The sequence below is a fragment of the Sinocyclocheilus grahami genome, unplaced genomic scaffold (genome assembly GCF_001515645.1).
Source record: "Sinocyclocheilus grahami isolate Dianchi unplaced genomic scaffold, SAMN03320097.WGS_v1.1 scaffold549.1, whole genome shotgun sequence".
Classification (NCBI taxonomy): domain Eukaryota; kingdom Metazoa; phylum Chordata; class Actinopteri; order Cypriniformes; family Cyprinidae; genus Sinocyclocheilus; species Sinocyclocheilus grahami.
Window position 1 is genome coordinate 792,514 of NW_015505728.1, and position 19,671 is coordinate 812,184.

General features: G+C 35.2%; 1 protein-coding gene across 2 annotated transcripts; it reads left to right on the plus strand.

Annotated features, from left to right (window-relative positions):
- Positions 1-475: 475 nt before the first annotated feature.
- LOC107555940 (carbamoyl-phosphate synthase [ammonia], mitochondrial-like) lies at positions 476-19,217 on the plus strand. Of its 2 annotated transcripts, none has more exons than XM_016238901.1 (10): positions 476-540; positions 2,784-2,891; positions 3,639-3,728; positions 4,029-4,199; positions 14,024-14,098; positions 14,721-14,819; positions 16,470-16,529; positions 16,661-16,773; positions 18,716-18,845; positions 18,922-19,217. In XM_016238901.1, exons 1-10 carry the CDS (start codon positions 532-534, stop codon positions 19,048-19,050), a joined length of 984 nt encoding a protein of 327 aa, XP_016094387.1. In that variant the 5' UTR covers positions 476-531; the 3' UTR covers positions 19,051-19,217. The 2 variants fall into 2 exon arrangements, with proteins under 2 accessions (XP_016094387.1, XP_016094388.1); XM_016238902.1 differs by having other exon boundaries at positions 18,931-19,217.
- Positions 19,218-19,671: the final 454 nt, after the last annotated feature.

The window sequence follows — 19,671 nt, forward strand, 5'->3', positions numbered from 1 at the left end:
AATACTGTAAAATACATTAAAATCGAAAACAGTCATTTTAAATTGTAATAATATTTCAGAGTGTGATGGCAAAGCTGAATTTTCAGCAGCCATTATTCCAGTCTTCAGTGTTATTATCCTTTAAAAATCATTCTGCTAATCTGGTGATCATGAAACATTTCTTATCAATGTTAAAAAGTTACTGAGAAATAGAAACTGAGATTTTTCAGGACTTTTAGGGTTCTTTGAATAAAAAGTTTAAAATAACAGGATTATTTAAAACGGAAATCTTTTGTATCATAAATCTTTACTGTCACTTTTGATCAGCTGATTTAATCCAACCTTGCTGAATAAAAGTATTAGTCTTAAAAAAAGAAAAAAAAACAAACAAAAAAAATCTAGTGCTGGGCAACGATTAATCGCATCCACAATAAAAGTTTTTTTTTAGCAACAGTGTTATTTACGGCATTTTCTTGGGAACAGGATCATCCTGTGGTCATCACTAAATTCGTCCGAGGTGCCAGAGAAGTGGAGGTGGATGCAGTGGCCAAAATGGGCAAGGTGAGAGATGCTAGAATATTTTTCCAACAGAAAATGTGTAAAATTAGTAAAATTACTATATCAGGCACTAAATGGAAATCTGAACGTAGAATATGGAACAATAGATTTTGATTGAAACTGTCCATGTTGCGGTGGTTTGATTGTGTAGATGATACAATTTGTTGTGTAAGACTTTTGAGAACATTATGCTATCCCACACACCCACACACAAAAACAAGATGACCAAAAAAAAAAAAACAGTTCAAAAATAAAAGATGGCTCAGTCTGCTTCAGTCTAAAAAAAATGCTTGTTAGTATGTTCCTTCTCTTTTTGTTTCATCACGGCTTTATCACATAATTTTTGTGGTAAGTAAAATTAGGATTTTAATGTGTTTTTGCACTGAAGTGATTATAATCTTAAAGCAATAGTTCACTCAAAAATGAAAATTGGGTAAGACTTTAGTTTAGGGACCAATTGTCACTATCAACTAGTTGCTTTTTAGCAGGCATATTACTAACATATTTGCTGTTTGTTGGTACTTATAAAGCACATATTACTCATAACCATATTCTACATCCCTTAAAGGGATATTTCACCAAAAAAGGACAACCAAAATTGTCATCCTTTATTCACCCTCATGTCATTCTAAACCTGTAAGTTACTTTCTTATGTTGAACATAAAAGTAGATATTTTGAAGAATGCTGGTTCAAACAGTTGTTGGTCCCCATTGACTTCCCTACTATGGAAGTCAATGGGGACCAACAACTGTTTGATTACCAGCATTTTTCAGATGATCTTCTTTTGTTCAACATAAGAAAGTAACTTACAGGTTTGGAACGACATGAGGGTGAGTAAATTGACAATCTTAATTTTTGGATGAACTATTCCTTTAATCCTATCCAGTACCTGAATTTAACAGCTACCTTGCTAGTCTCGCATAGCCAGACCTTCAGACTGACGGCTGAAGGTCTGGAATCCATGGCAGTTTTTTTTGACCGACATGTCAAACAACCAATCACAGTTCGTTTCGTTTCAGTGTCACGTTTCAGGGCGTGGAAATGTCGCCACAATAACAGGCCGGTGTGTAAAACTCTCGGACGTTTTTTAAAGATTCTATGCCGTGAACTAAATATTTCACATACTTTTGAGAATCCAGCATTTATTTGATCCTGATAAGTGCTCGTCATCACAGTTGTAAACACTGCAGCTTTCTTCTTTCGTGAGAGGGTTTAGCGCCACGACATCTTTGTTTCCAGGCGGAACGTTAAAGAACGAGACACACACGTCTCCCGGAAATCCTGTATAATTCAACCAATCCGATGCCGACTTCAAAACTCCTGAAGTTTTTCCACTTTTGTGTGCCATATGCATCAGACGTTCAGCCAACGGTCCGTGGGCGTGACATCTGAGGCTGAGACTACTACCTTACTAACTATGAACAAGCAGTAATTAAGAGTTTGAGGCAAAAGTCATAGGCAATAGTTTAATAGTGGGAATTGAACCTTAAAATAAAGTGTGATGAAAATTGTCATCATTTACTTAGCCTCATGTTGTTCCAGAAGTTTCTTGCTTCTGTTGAACACAAAAGAATATATTTTGAAGAATGTTGGTAATCAAACAGTTCATGGTAGCCATTGACTTCCATAGTATGGAAGAAATATTGTGGAAGTCAACTATGACTACTGTCAGCGGTTAAGTTAAGGTGAATAAATGATGACAGAATGGACATTTTTGGTTGAACTATCCCTTTTGGCTGAACAAACGGACAAATCCGACTGCTCACACCTAAACTGAAGCTATTCCAGTTCCAGTGTGTGATCAGTTATTAAATCGCATCTAAAATTTTCTGCATAAAACATATTACATGAGTCTTACCCCTTGAAATTGATGTTTGCTAACAGGAGCAACTAAATGGTCCATTTTAGTCCCAGCTCTTAAGGACTTGATTTCACTTCCACAGTCTATTACTCAGTGCTTAAGTGACTGGGAGTTCAGGGTACAGGTCATTGCTCGTCTCATCTTGTATATTCATAAACTTGCATATTGTTTTGCAATAACACACAAAGGTTAGTACCATCAACTAAACTAAACTTTCAAAATGTATCACATTGCAACCATTGCAATCAGTGGATGGTTGGGAAAAGTGCAATCAAACACACAAGGCTATCTATGATTTGAAAAATGCAAAAGTAAAATGAGCTGAAATAAATGATAGCTAAACAGCTGTTTTAAAATCAGCCTTAAGTATGGTTGTGCTTACAGGTGCTGGTTCATGCTATCACAGAGCATGTGGAGGATGCAGGAGTGCACTCAGGAGACGCCACACTCATACTGCCCACCCAGACCATCAGCCAGGGAGCTCTGGAGAAGGTCTCAACTTCATTTTTATTCAACAAAGCTTGCTGTGTGAAGCTGGTTTGCACCTTATCCAGGCAGACATTTTTTGCTGTTTTGCTTTTTCATCACATTTTAACATTTATTCAATCTTCATCCAATTTTTTTTGTACACCATTTGTTGTACAATAAGTTTTTGCATTAGGTGTTGTCTTTAAAACATTGTGCCTTTTCCCATTTTTGACTGTGGCGATTCTGTCCTCATGAAAAACATAATGCTGAAACATCCATTACTAAAATTTGCATTGTTACTGTGACATCCAATTTGTGCAGGAAAATCAAATCTGGCTACACAAAACATATGCTGGTGTCATTTTTAATCTAACGTTTCTTTCAGTGTGGTCTTGATTGTGTATTTTATGAGTCACAGATGTGACTTTTCATTTTCCTATGAGCTGAATCAAAGCCGACTGTCAAAAATAGCCTGTGTGCTTGTGAAATCCACCTTTTAAAACAAATCTGACAAAACGTGTTTATTCCCAGCAAAGTGAGAGGGCCAGCAGTCCATCAAAGTCTTCTCTTTTCAGCTGCCTCGGTTTATCAGAGTTGATATTAAACTTTCTGCGCTTCCTAAAATGTACATTTGATTGCTGTATATTTGAGAGGACATGCATAACTCACACTGTGATTGATGTTTTCTGACTGTGTGCACGTAAAGACTTTTGAGTTATTACTTGAAGTTTTTATTTATATATTTTTATTATATATATATTTTTATTTTAGGTGAAAACTGCTACACAGAAAATTGCAAAGGCGTTTGAGATTTCAGGGCCATTTAACACTCAATTTTTGGTGAAGGGCAATGATGTAATGGTAAGTTATTGGTGCTTAATGAAAAATGTGTCTGTGACTTTAAAAGATACGAATCTGAACATTACTTTTTCATGGCCAGTGAACCGACGATATTTAGAAACATTTTTGATCCAGAGTTATTAGAACTACTTTCCATTTTTTCTTCTTTATTTACTCTGTAAATTATGCTTTCTACTGAAAAACATTGGGTCATAGTAAGGAAGAAATGAATCATGCTAAGCTGTTGAGGTTTTATTCAGCTTTATTGTAATTTGTGGAATATGTCTGCTGGTTACTCAGGACCGTGTGTTTCTGTCTCAGGTGATCGAGTGTAACCTGCGTGCATCTCGATCTTTCCCTTTCGTCTCTAAAACTATTGGTGTGGACTTCATCGATGTGGCTACAAGGGTCATGGTGGGTGAGTCACTGGACGAGTCTCGTCTGCCCTCCCTAGAAAACCCAATCATTCCAGTCAACTATGTTGGCATTAAGGTATGTATGTGTGTTAAGTAAAGTAAATGTGGGTTAGAGCTATGAACTAGCAGTTAGCGCACATGCTTTTTATTGTAGCTTATATTATCAATGTATCAAAAGTATAATTTGTGTATAGACTGAAAATTACAAATGAAACATGGGCAAATAAAATAAATATATAAAACATATTTTTAAAAGATTTTATTTATATATTTATCTATATACTAGGTTGCATTTATTTGATCAAATACAGTAATACTGTAAAATACATTAAAATCGAAAACAGTCATTTTAAATTGTAATAATATTTCAGAGTGTGATGGCAAAGCTGAATTTTCAGCAGCCATTATTCCAGTCTTCAGTGTTATTATCCTTTAAAAATCATTCTGCTAATCTGGTGATCATGAAACATTTCTTATCAATGTTAAAAAGTTACTGAGAAATAGAAACTGAGATTTTTCAGGACTTTTAGGGTTCTTTGAATAAAAAGTTTAAAATAACAGGATTATTTAAAACGGAAATCTTTTGTATCATAAATCTTTACTGTCACTTTTGATCAGCTGATTTAATCCAACCTTGCTGAATAAAAGTATTAGTCTTAAAAAAAGAAAAAAAACAAACAAAAAAAATCTAGTGCTGGGCAACGATTAATCGCATCCACAATAAAAGTTTTTTTTATATAATATATGTGTGTGCATTGTGTTTATTTATTATGCATATGTAAAGACACACACATACAGTATATATATTGAAAATATTTACTTGTGTGTGTGTGTAATATATATATATATATATATTTGTTCATTCATATAATTTATATTATATATAATTATATTTGATATATAAAAATTATATATTTTTCTTAAATATATACAGGTGCATCTCAATAAATTAGAATGTCGTGGAAAAGTTAATTTATTTCAGTAATTCAGCTCAAATTGTGAAACTCGTGTATTAAATAAATTCAATGCACACAGACTGAAGTAGTTTAAGTCTTTGGTTCTTTTAATTGTAATGATTTTGGCTCACATTTAACAAAAACCCACCAATTCACTATCTCAACAAATTAGAATATGGTGACATGCCAATCAGCTAATCAACTCAAAACACCTGCAAAGGTTTCCTGAGCCTTCAAAATGATCTCTCAGTTTGGTTCAGAGATGCACCTGTACATGCATGTGTGTGTATTTATATATACATAATAAATATACACAGTAAACACACATATTATGTACACAAATACTTTTATTTTGGATGCGATTAGTTGCGATTAATCGTTGTGAGAGCAACGAGCGCAGCTGCACACATGCGCACTAAACAGACTGAGCGCAATCGAATAGGAGCACAATAATTAGTAAAAAAAAACATTAATACATATTTCCAGCATAATATTACATACCACATACTGTTTAGTAAGGATGGGAAGATTCCCTGATTCGCTGCATCGGTAAAAAAGTTAACGATGCGATGCATCGGTTTAAAAAGTGTGCATCGGCTACAAGTTGTCAATTAAATCGCGATGCATCGTTTCTAACATATTTGCATCGGTAAAAAACGATTTATTTATATATAATTACTAGTGGATGCGCTATACTTTTATTATTTAGAAAGTGACCAATTATATGTGACCAATATTTTATATGTAGATTGATTTCTCCTCTCTAAACTTTCTCAAGCACGTTCTCTCATCACTGCTGCTGCATGAATATGACGCATCACAACACCACGGAGACCTGAGAAAAACTGGAATTAAAGTCCAAAACCTGACTTGAAATAACCTAACAAATCAATCGGAGCTAAAGCTGTTCCATTAAAGACCAATTAAATTCACGCAATCTCACTAATTTGTGCACGCTTATTCTTAAGCAGACCTTAATGTCGATCATGGATCAAATCAATCCACCATGACAAACAGCGAATATATCTGTGCTGTTTAATGCATTTGAGACGTTGTGTTTTTCTCTGTGCATAACTGACATGTCACAGGTATATTTTTCATCTCTAAATGTTAGAAAGTCATGCAAACATATTCATTTTGCTGTCAGGAGTGGGTGAGGCATGTGAGAGCAACGAGCGCAGCTGCACGCATGCGCACTAAACAGACTGACCGCAATCGAATAGGAGCACAATAATTAGTAAAATATACATTTTGCAAAAAAATTTGTTTTTGGACATTAAATGTCTTTTGTAGAATTTTAAACCTACATATAAAGTGTATTTTTATGATAGCAGTAACTGTACGTGGACTATTGTAATGGGTAAATCAAATGTAAGCTAGTAGGCTACAGTATTAATTACTAAGCTCAAATGAGTTAATGTGTGTTTCTAATAGCAGTTAAAATGTAGTCATTTTCTTTATTTATTTTCATTTTTAATTCAGTGATTTTAACTTTTAATTTAGTTATTTTAATGCTTTAAAGAGCAATTTTAGATTGTAATGTTCTAATGTTCTGCAAACTATAAAAGGTACAACTGTCATAAAACCAGAGAGAAAGGCTGCATGGCTAGAAAAAAAAGGTCAAATAATAGTATGTGAGACAGTGGTAATATCATTGTGTTCCTGTTGGTCAGTGTTAGAGGAGCTTAGCTTAGCCGGACAGTTAGCCTGCTTTAGACCAGGTTAGTTACCCAGCATAAGTTGCCACAGTGACTAAGCTGGATGAAGGCCTATGTTAAATTTGCTTTATGGAACCAAATCATTTGACAATGAGTCAAACTAACTGAAATAAGCCTGGCTTATTTGGTTAACTTGTTTTATGAAACAGGCCTCGAGGCATTAAAAGTGATATTTTCTCCATATCGCATCGGATCGCACTGCATCGTAATAGGGGATGAATCGTATCGCATCGCATCGGTAGCTGCTTCATATGTATCGTATCGTTGGCTATGCATCGAGATGCGTATCGTATCGGCCTCAGTCATGAGATGCACATCCCTACTGTTTAGAGGTTTATTTGTTTTTTACTTTTCAAGTAACTAGTTACTACTTACTGAACAAGCCAGTTAATCGGCTTTAAAAGTGATTGATTGATTGTACAATGAAATTAGTAGAGTGTTAGTGCTGGTTTGTATCACAGGTTCAGGAGTGAAAGTAGTTACGTGAATCTAAGACACTTGCCGCCTGAATGGTGTCTCTATTCTCCCAAAGTAATTTCCTGTGAAATGATCAAGGAGTTTCAGTGCAATAGCCGCAAAGAGGAGCCAATCACAAGGGAATAATCCCCGTCTCCTGCCAATCTCAAAGTTTTAAATACCTCATTTAGTGCTGAGAGGAATTTTAAACGGCTAACTGGATGTTTCTGTTGGAGAGAGACGTATAGGTGATTTACACTCTCTTGCAAGATTAAAGATTCATTCTCTCGCTCTCTCTTTTTCAAATGCATCTCTCGTGATCTTTTTCTTCAGTTTCCTATAAGAAAAAGATGTCATGAGTGAAATCTCACAAGTCAGTTGTTTCTTTTGCTGAACGCCAACAAGAGCAAATGGAAATATATAATATAATATAATATATTGCAAGTGCATATTTTTCTTTTATTCAGCATTCACATGAATCATTGTCATGAATCATTAATCAAGTCTCAAGTCATCACACAAGATGTTGATAATGTTATTTAAATTTTCAAATAAATGCTGTTCTTTTGAAATCTATTCATAGAATCAGGAAAAAGTATATTAATTTCCACAAAAATATTAAGCAGCACAACTGTTTTTTTAAGATTGATAATAATAATAATAATAATAATAAATGTTTCTTATGCCAAGTCTACATTAATCCGGATACATTTGAAAATGGCATTTTCATTTTAAAACGCTCTCCGTCCATACTAGCGTTTTCCAAAAGTTTCTCATCCACACTGAAACGTCAGAAAATTTTACATTTTGCTTTACTGCGCATGCGTAAAGCCTCAAAAAAGTTCATACCTTCTGTCAAGGTTCAAAGATTCTTACGGCAAAAATTAGATCCTGGTTTAAGTGAAATTTTATGATCTTGTATGTTTAAAAAAAATCAGTAATAATCATCAGAGCACATAATTGGTGAAGCTGACATAATTTAATACATTAGAGAAACGTAAAACACAGTCAATTACTCCTAAAATCACAAAGGATACTCAAACAAGGCAAAAAAAAAACAACAACAACCAAACAATCCATACTTATTTTATGCTTAACTTGATTTATATATATTTTATAAATTTATACACAGTTTACAGTAGAACACTGGTTGAAAACCATGAAACTATAATGAATTAAAATGAAACGGCTTGAAATAATTCACTGGTGTTGCAGCAGAAATTCATTTTCAGACCCTTGAGAATCAATCTAGGATTTAATTCAATCTATATTTTAAACTAAACTAAAGTGGCAATGAGAATGCTTAATTAAATTTTCATGTTATCTTCCATGTATGTTTTCAATAAAAATGTTTAAAAAAAAAAAAAAAGAAGAATGCTGAATTATGGGGCATGAACTATTTGTTACCCAGGTATAATATCAAATGCCTAAATGTGAATAGAGATCTATCCTATGAGGTTTGGCCATGTTTGTGCAAAGACTGCAAATCAGACATGAAAGAACAAAAAGATACAAGAACAATAAATGCACAGTTAATTTCTCTAAACACAAGTTTCAAGTACAGTCCCTTTCCTCACATAGCCGCAAAGAGGAGCCAATCACAAGGGAATAATCCCCGTCTCCTGCCAATCTCAAAGTTTTAAATACCTCATTTAGTGCTGAGAGGAATTTTAAACGGCTAACTGGATGTTTCTGTTGGAGAGAGACGTATAGGTGATTTACACTCTCTTGCAAGATTAAAGATTCATTCTCTCGCTCTCTCTTTTTCAAATGCATCTCTTGTGATCTTTTTCTTCAGTTTCCTATAAGAAAAAGATGTCATGAATGAAATCTCACAAGTCAGTTGTTTCTTTTGCTGAACGCCAACAAGAGCAAATGGAAATATATAATATAATATAATATAATATATTGCAAGTGCATATTTTTCTTTTATTCAGCATTCACATGAATCATTGTCATGAATCATTAATCAAGTCTCAAGTCATCACACAAGATGTTGATAATGTTATTTAAATTTTCAAATAAATGCTGTTCTTTTGAAATCTATTCATAGAATCAGGAAAAAGTATATTAATTTCCACAAAAATATTAAGCAGCACAACTGTTTTTTTAAGATTGATAATAATAATAATAATAAATGTTTCTTATGCCAAGTCTACATTAATCCGGATACATTTGAAAATGGCATTTTCATTTTAAAACGCTCTCCGTCCATACTAGCGTTTTCCAAAAGTTTCTCATCCACACTGAAACGTCAGAAAATTTTACATTTTGCTTTACTGCGCATGCGTAAAGCCTCAAAAAAGTTCATACCTTCTGTCAAGGTTCAAAGATTCTTACGGCAAAAATTAGATCCTGGTTTAAGTGAAATTTTATGATCTTGTATGTTTAAAAAAAATCAGTAATAATCATCAGAGCACATAATTGGTGAAGCTGACATAATTTAATACATTAGAGAAACGTAAAACACAGTCAATTACTCGAGAATCAGGAAAAAGTATATTAATTTCCACAAAAATATTAAGCAGCACAACTGTTTTTTTAAGATTGATAATAATAATAATAATAATAATAAATGTTTCTTATGCCAAGTCTACATTAATCCGGATACATTTGAAAATGGCATTTTCATTTTAAAACGCTCTCCGTCCATACTAGCGTTTTCCAAAAGTTTCTCATCCACACTGAAACGTCAGAAAATTTTACATTTTGCTTTACTGCGCATGCGTAAAGCCTCAAAAAAGTTCAATGAGATGATACAGACGGAACAGACATTTTCATGCAATTCTTCTGACAGGATCAGTTTTAGGAAAAAAACTCGGCATACATTGAAGCATCCAGGTCACACTTACGATTGTATGTCTGATCTAAAACGCAACTGCCCTCACATTTTGCAGTCTTTGCAGGACTGTGACATGAAGAGTGTATAAAGTAACACATCTGTAGCAATAGTGTGTAAGTGAATAGCACATAACAGGCACAATTAGGGTTGGGTAGTAGTTTTTTTTTTTTCAATACCGGTGCCAAATCGATACTTTTAAAATGGTTCCAGTGCCTAAACGGTGCCTGAACCGATACTTATTAAAAAATAAATAAATAAATTCCCCAAAAAATGAATGATTGGCCATTAGCACTATTAACACATGATGTCGGTTTCATTCATACTGGATGCCAGAGGGGGCGCCCTCACACTGAAAATCCACATATCCAGTCACAGAAGTAGCTGTGATCTCATGACCCTCCAGGAAATCCCTCATATGGACAAAGGCATCACCTTTATAGCTGTAACTGAGTAAACAGAACATATAAACGTTTTGAATGATAAAACAAAGACAATAAACACTCGACTGCGAAAATATAGTTTACCGGTGTTATTCAAGCCATCTCTGGTATTTTCATAATTAAGTATATTTATAATCCATTGCTAATCAATGTATTCTTTTTAAAGTAGCCTCATTCTGTGACAAGAAGCCACATCAGATCACAAAAGGAAGCATTTGACTGGTGTTGTGGAGTAAAAAGGTTATAATGTTCTCTTTTGTTGGACAACATTTTTAGAAATGTGAATACAAGGGAAGTTTAGCTTTAGGCATTTTAATTTAAGCATGTTTAGCTTCATTAACGGAAGGCTACCTGCTGCCGTCAGAGCAAGTGTAATTACTGAATTCACACACTCCTCGGATGCTCTCATTTCACGAGTTGTGCTTTTAAGTCGGAATGTGAAAACAACACGGACACTCTCGTTACTACAAAGATTTGTTAGATTTTATTACAGTTTTTATTACAGTTTTCTGACTTGAGTTCACGTGCATTTTCTCAGTCGGGAAATAATTTTTCACTTGCGGTGCTGGTGATGATGCTTCTTACGTCCGTTTTGGAGAACCAGAGGACAAATATTTCAATCGATTGCTCAGGTATGGCACCGAAATGAGGCACTGAAATCTGCATTCTGATTCGGTTCTAGTACATACCGGTTACGTACGTAGGTACCGGTGCCATATTGTTACCGGGTTTCGGTACCCAACCCTAGGCACAATACCGGTATAAACATAGATATTTATTGGTACAATATGTTTCACATGATTAAATGTGTCATCGTTTTCAAAAGCCTCCTTTTCATAGACCACACTACAACGCAAAAATGGCATTTTCAAAAGTATCCACTTTGGAGAATGTTTTCAAAAAGCAAAATTTTCCTTGACAAAGACGCTGTTTCAGTGTAGACGGTTGGCCAAAACGGAGAGAAAAAGTATTAGTGTGGACAGCCTTGAGCACCAAATCAGCATATTAGAATGATTTTTGAAGGATCATTTGACTGAAGATGGCTGCAGAAAATTCAAGTTTGCCATAACCAAAATAAATTCCATTTGAAAATACATTAAAATATAAACGGTTATATTAAACTGCAATAATGTCAGAATATATTTTGCTGTTTTTACTGTATGTGTCAACTTAATGCAGGCTTGGTGAGCATAAGAGACTTTGTTAAAATCTTACAGACGACAACATTTAAACAGTAATGTATACATAATATTTGATAATTTCCCTTTCTTTATTGTATGGCATATTGAGAGTGAACAGATCTGTGGCACCAAAGAAAAAGTACAAATCAGTGGTAAAGATAAAAGGACCTTAAATTAATTGAGCACAGAGTTCAATTCTGTCAGAGTAGTCATATGCAGGATAATATAAATAAATATGACGGTCCACATCGGTACATTATCCTGCTTCAAATTTCCTCTGCTTTTGTCAAGCTGGGTAACATCTGCGAAACCGTGCTCTTCCTGCCTAACAAGCCCCAAATGTGAAGTCTGTACTGCCTTCCTCAGCTACACAGACTGCTGTTGGAAGAAGGTCAGCATATAAGAGTTTTTCAGAGAACATGGACACACTCCTTTGTGTTTCATGAAAGTGCTTATCCTTGTTCGGGAATCTGCTCCTCGCGTTAACCACAGAACCATGTTTTTGTGAAATCGGTCGAAGATGATCCAGATATCCCTCTAAAGATCCAATACAAAATTGCTCATTGATTTTTCTACATCTTTCTCCTGGTATTATACAATGTGATTGTTGGTTACAATATTTGCAATTTTCCTCTTGTAATGTATGCAGTGACCCATTGAGACCAGGAAGGCCTGGTTTCCATGCCAACCACTGGCCTTTAAAGGAAGCTCTATAAATTGGTAATAGGGAAGACCACTCTTTGCTACTTCATGTTCTGGGATTCTCCTCGCAGGGTAGTGTGAATCCTCAGGGGGTTCAGTAGTAAATAATGTATCTGCTATGACGATGAACTGACTCTGGAACGGTGCCCGGTTTGGAATAATAGTAGTAGTAGAAGTAGTAGTGTCCTTCACCTCCACAGTTCAGCCTGGTGGAGGTGCCCACTGGGATTCCTGCCACATTAACAGCCAACAGTGCTTCCATACCAGAACGATTCAAAGCTGCTTGTGTTTATTCCCACCGGTGCGGCCTTCTCTCGCATTTACATGCGTAAGTGAGGCTGGCTTATCCAGGGCTGATTAGATGGCTTCAAGGATGAGTTCCTCCTGGTGGCGCTCTGCAGTGATGGCTGGGGTGGCGTGTTAATCTGCGTCCTGTGTCCCCTGTGCAGCTAATGGGAGCTGTCTGCTTTTAATTGGAGAGATAAGGACGTCACTTCTCACAGGGCAATCTGCTTGCCCCGTCACTTGAGAACTGCTTGAATAGAAGTTGAAACGCTCCAAAACATTTAACTTTAACAGTCTCACCATGTTCTATAAGCCGACAGTCAGTAGCACCCATTATCCAAATCCATCCAGCATCTTTTTTCTTCTTCTTTGAAATATGTGTTCTGCTTATGTTATGTTAGGTTGTTTACCTCAATTTAAGTCATTTCATTGTGTCCTTCGAGTTTGTTGTCTCTTCCACAAACTGATGTTTTTAATGTCCCTGGTGTGGATGAATCAGGTCCGCTAATGTTTTGGCCTGTGGGTGGCAGTGGTGTAGCAGGTTTACCATTTTCTCATACACTTTCATATGAGAAGTTCTCATATAATATCATTTGATTGGTGAGAACCACCCTAACATGCCAAATGCTCTTGAAACCATTAACCCTATATAAAAAATTGTAACATTAGACTTTCATTAGGCTTGTATACATTTTCTCGCTTTCTTGTTCCCAGGATGCGTGATAAGCACTGAGCAATAATGCTTCACAGATAAGTGTCAGGAAGTAAACAGCATTTGTATCAGATGGCTTTTCTAAATAAATGGAAGCCTGCATCTACTAAGTTGCATAAATATATAGAAAACGGTTTCTTTTGCAGTTCTGCATGTGTAGCAAAATCATTCTAAATGCTTTGATATTACAGCAGTATAATAAATCAATTGTTGTACATTTTATTTGTTAACATAATTCATAATTGTGTTATAAGTTGTGTGTATATATCATTTTAAAGAGTTTGGGGTGGGTAAGATTATTATTATAATAAATAAATGAAAGGCATTTATAATGTTACAAAAAGGGTTATTTTAATGCTGTTTATGCTGTTCATTTGAACTTTCTGTCTGTCTGTCTGTCTATCTAAAGTTATTTTAAACCGTAATAATTTCACAATAATCCTGTTTTTACTGTATTTTTATTAAATAAATGCAGCCCTGATGATGAGATACTTTTTTTCAAAAACATTTAAAAACTTTTGAATGGTAATGTATATGCTTCAGCCAGTTAAAAAAAACATATTGAAAGACCTCTATTTGAAATTGAATATGTTTATACTCTTTGCTAGGCTCCTATGTTTTCCTGGCCTCGCTTGAGAGAAGCTGACCCTGTCCTGCGTTGTGAGATGGCCTCCACCGGAGAGGTATGGAGCTGCTTCAGGCACATTGATTACCATTACATCTGTCATAAAATCTGAAGTGTCCCCAGCTTGTGTTTTCATCTCAGGTTGCTGGGGAGCAGTCCCACCGTCAGGGATAAATATTTACATATTGTTAACAATTGTAGCCTTATTAGTTCAGTGGCTCTCATGGACACATACTTCCTAGTTTTCCCATCCAAATCCAGCAAAGAGTATTTTTATGTTTCCACACGGGCCGGTTTACCTGCTTTCCCTGGCAACGAGAAAACCATAGAAACCAGCCTGGAGGACAATGAAGCAGGAGGAGCGTTTTTATCGTGCAGCACTGATTTCCAGCATTAGAACAGGAAGTACAATATCTCCACCCCAGATTTTATGATGGCCCCATTCTGTCCGTTTTTTCATAATCGTAATATCACACCAGTCTACCTTCATTCAGCAACATCTTTAATATGTTTGATTTATTTCACCTTGGCTTTGAATATTGTGCTAATGGAGATAAATGAATAATTTATCCAGGAGTTTCTGCATGCTGTGATGAATATTTGCAGATTTGCTCGTGATCTTAAAGATCAAGATATTTCTTTCTTGCTCTTGTTTTTTCTCTTGTCTTTTCTCTTTGCAGGTGGCATGCTTTGGACCAAACATCTACTCTGCCTTCCTGAAGGCCATGCTCTCTACAGGATTCAAGCTTCCCCAGAAGGGGATTCTCATTGGGATTCAAGTGAGGGAGAAACTTTTTTTTTTCTTTCTTTCCTTAAGGGTTGAATCTCAGAGGATTGTCTGCATCACATCCTCTCAGATTTACTCAGTAGAACATGAACATTTCTGGCTTGTTTTGGTTAGAGCAGGTTTTTTGCAAGTCGTTATTTCCTCATAAAATGATAAACGCTATAATATGAGGTTTTCAAGTAGGAAATCAATTCCTGAATATATTTAGTGCACATTTATGCTTAAGAATTGACATGTAAAAATTCTGTTAGTTTCTCACCCTTGCGTTGTTAAAAACTGTGAGGTCTGGCTGCTCTTTTCTATACACTGAAAGTGAATGGCAACCAGGTTTGTCAAGCTACAAAAATTACAAATAGCTCCATAATAGCATTATGAAAATGGTCAATATTACTTGTGCACTGTATTCTAAGTCTTCTGAACAGACTGAAAGTTAGGATGTTTCTTCCTGAAAGTCTTGCCCTCCACCATAGCTTGCAAATATTGTTTTGCATTCATGTACAATTAAGGCAAATTTATAATATAATATAATACAAAGCAGTTTGATTCAACTCCGAAACCTTTTTTTGGTATGAACTGACATTTTGAGATCGACATTTAAACGGCACAATTACTGTCATTAAATAATTGACAGTATCTTAAATAATAATATCTTAAGCACTTGGATCAAACAACCACAATTGGACAATTATTCAGTCGTGACAGGCAATTCATCTGAATGTATATTATGCATATATTCAGTGCACTACTTGGAACTGATTGATCTAAATTTTCCTCATCAAATGTGAAGCCACATATCTCAAAAATTGATTATTATCCATAAAAAACTACTAAAATAAGAAAGTTGCGTTTTTGCATGTTAATCTCCCAAAAGCTGCACATAAATGTATAACCATCCCGAAGGGGTGAATACTGTGACACATATTCACTGGAAAAAGTTACTCCATGAAATGCGACAACCTTGTGATGCAGGCACGAGCTGTATAAAACAGGCTTTATAAATAAATTCTTAAATACTTAAAATAAAATGCACTTTCTGATCTGTTTCCTCAAATGGTTTTTTATGGGCAAAATGATTTTATTGTGCATCTTCCTTTGGTGTAACTGTGATGTTCACACATTTTAAGCCTTGACTATAACACTGGAATTCAGAGGCTTTGTTTTATGTTTTGATGTAATATCATCATCAGCATGCCCTCTTTCATTTCCTCCTGTGCTCTCTCAGATGTTTACGATTCATGCCCATTCTCAGCGTGGAAATCAAATATCTTGTCAGGGTCATTGACGATGCTCAGACAGCACTGTGTTCTAATGGAGTCTCGGGTATGAATGAGAGCATGAAATTCCCATTCGAAACAAACCCCCGGTTCTGTAGATGCTACCTGCCTGATGGCCATACCTGGGGACTGCAGATCTGACATGCTTTTTAAAGCCTGATTACCAGCCCGTGGTTAAGTCTCCGTGAACACAGAGCTGCGCTATTGATCTGGAAGTGCTTAGAGGAAGACTTTTCTTCTAGAAATAGTCTCCTGCTCTGCACCCATCCACACAGACTGCCTGACCTTTTGGCTTTGAAGTTTTTATTCTGTCCGGCTATCTTTTTCTTTCTGCTTTCTCAGTTGTTATTTTACGTTTTTGTCTCCAGCATTCATTCAGGCCTAACTTCATGTCCACTGCTCATCAGCTTCACGAGGAGGGCTTTAAGGTGAGTTATTTCCATCCACTTCATTGGGTTTGAGTTAGAGTTAAATTAAATCATGCAGCAACAAAACAGCTGCAGACACTCTGATTACATCTTGCATTGATAAAAAAAAATGCTTCTGTATTTGTCTTTAGCTCTTTGCCACAGAGGGTACATCAGCTTGGCTCAATGCTAATGATGTTCAAACAATCCCTGTTGCTTGGCCGAGCCATGAAACCAAAAATACAACCTTACCCAGCATAAGCAGGTGAGTACTTTGACTTTTTTTTTTTTCATTTAATTTTTATTATGGCTCTCAATTGCTATAAATATTCAAATAAAATATTAAAAAATGTTTATTAAAAGTGGTATATAAATAAAATGTATTATCATAAATTGCAATAAAAAATTTAAATATCTAATTAATAAATACATAATACATCATTTTTTCCCATTTTATGTTCATTCACATTTGAGAAAACTAAATATTAGGCTATCAAACTTTCTGTAACTAATAGTTTTGGTAATTTGTGATGAAAAAATTTGAGGTTGGTAGGGTTTTTTTTTTTTCAATAAGTCTCTCCAAAGCTGTATTTATTTGATCAAAAATATTGGGAAATATTATTACTATTTTAAATAACTGTTTTATACCTTTATTTTTAAATGTAATTTATTCCTGTGATGACAAACTTAAAAGCTTTCAGCAGTTGTTACTTCAGTCTTCAGTGTTGCATGATCCTTCAGAATATGTTAATATATACATTCTAATATGCTGATTTGGTGCTCGAAACATTTCTTATTTTAAATGTTGAAAACGTGTGGTGCTTAATATTTTGTGGAGACAGTGATACACTTTAGATGAATCTAAAGTTCAAAAGAACAACATTTATTTGAAATAGAAATATTATAAATGTCCTTGTTGTCACTTTTTTAAATATTTTAATGTGTCCATTTGAGGTTGGTAGGGTTTTTTTTTTTCAATAAGTCTCTCCAAAGCTGTATTTATTTGATCAAAAATATTGGGAAATATTATTACTATTTTAAATAACTGTTTTATACCTTTATTTTTAAATGTAATTTATTCCTGTGATGACAAACTTGAAAGCTTTCAGCAGTTGTTACTTCAGTCTTCAGTGTTGCATGATCCTTCAGAATATGTTAATATATACATTCTAATATGCTGATTTGGTGCTCGAAACATTTCTTATTTTAAATGTTGAAAACGTGTGGTGCTTAATATTTTGTGGAGACAGTGATACACTTTAGATGAATCTAAAGTTCAAAAGAACAACATTTATTTGAAATAGAAATATTATAAATGTCCTTGTTGTCACTTTTTTAAATATTTTAATGTGTCCTTAAATTAAAGTGTTAACTTTTTTTATGATCCCAAACATTTGTGTAGCATTCATTCGAATCCGTTATAGCACTGTCATGCTAATGAAAATTTAGTAGCATCACTACTGTTATAGTAGTACTGCATATGACCACATATTAGTATTACATACTACTACCGCTGCATGCTGTATTACATAGTACTGCTTTCATGCCCTGATTGTTGGCTTTGTTTACCGGAAACATTTAGCTGTGACAGTCACCGATCGGCTGTCGTGAGACCCTTGAAGTCTGTCAACAGAGGATCCAGTCACCTTTGAGGCATTCAGGCATCTTTGTGTCACTTATGTTAGCATTCTGCTCTGGTGCACGGCTCTGTCGTAGCAAAATGCCTTCACTGAAAGTGCATTCTAGACACTCCATGCTGAGATATTTCAAGTATGTCTGCCATCTACCCTCAAGGGTTGCAGTCTTATTACACTGTTTTGTTGTAATAAGAGATGTTTACTAAAGATGGATCACAGATTTAGCTGATCACATTTATAACTAATCAGAGGGCGCTTTTAACACAGCTTCACATACATTATTAAGACTTGGGTTCACAGTTTAAGGTTTGGTGTCTGATTTGAATTTGAGTAGATGATTAACATTTTTGATACTTGTATACAGGCGTATACCCTAAATAATGTATAGCACTTTTGAAATATGTTTAAAATCATGTGCACCCACATGAAAATCAACTTGTAGTAGCCTAATAAAATCTAGTTTATTTTTGCATTGAAAGGGTTGCCTTATGGGCACCAAAAAATTACTAAGTGTACTACTTGAAATCGCTAACTTTTTATGGATTACTCCATTTTCTGGTTTCTAAATAGACTTCTCAGTGAAGGACACATTGACCTTGTGGTCAACTTACCTAATAACAACACCAAGTTTCTTAAGGACAACTTCCAGATCCGCAGAATGGCGGTGGACTACGGAGTACCACTTATAACAAACTTCCAGGTCAGCCTTCTCTTTTAAATGTATCATAATTCAGTTTTGTTCTATAGTATTAAACACCTGTTTTCCTTTTCTGCAGGTTGTAAAGCTGTTTGCAGAAGCTATCAGGTATTCCAGCGATTTAGACGCCACCAGCCTGTTCCACTACCGCCAACGTGAGCCCAGACTGTCGGAGAGCTCTGCTGCATGGTTAACTTGTAACCTCTAAAACAGGAGACTCCGCTCAAAAGTTAGCCAGGTGGTGTTATCTATCATGGGCCAACTGAACAGTTACAATCGGTTTTACAATCATAAATCGAACTAGACAGGGCTCAACAGTAAAGGCCCATTCACACCAAGAAAGATAACTATGATGATTAGGCCTATATTAGCTTCCATAACAATACACAATAACATTCTGTTTATGATTCCAAAGTTATTCCTGTGTACTGTTATAGTTGTTGTATATTTATATAATATTTATACAATTATAAACTGTATTGTATTGAAGGGGTCATTTGATGCGATTTCAATTTTTCCTTTCTCTTGGAAGTGTAACAAGCTCTTGGTGCATAAAGAAGATCTGTAAAGTTGCAAAGACTAAAGTCTCAAATCCAAAGAGATTCAACCACGCCTACTTAAAATGGCTCGTTCTAACATGCCCACACATGTCTACGTCACGATGTGGGAAGATTTGCATAACGCCGCCCAAATGTTCACGCAAAGAAAGAAGGCGTAATTTTTTTTTCTCATTGTAGTATTGTTGCCACCACCAAGCCGTGGAGACACTGTGTTTCGTTGTGAAAGCGAAACTACTTTGTTTGGCCTTGCAAAAGAGGACGATATCCGT

Excerpts from the sequence above, each read along its gene's own strand:
- LOC107555940 (XM_016238901.1), top strand. Across the intron at positions 3,729-4,028 it reads TGAAGGGCAATGATGTAATG|GTGATCGAGTGTAACCTGCG; the intron begins GTAAGTTATTGG and ends TTTCTGTCTCAG. Across the intron at positions 14,099-14,720 it reads AGATGGCCTCCACCGGAGAG|GTGGCATGCTTTGGACCAAA; the intron begins GTATGGAGCTGC and ends TTCTCTTTGCAG.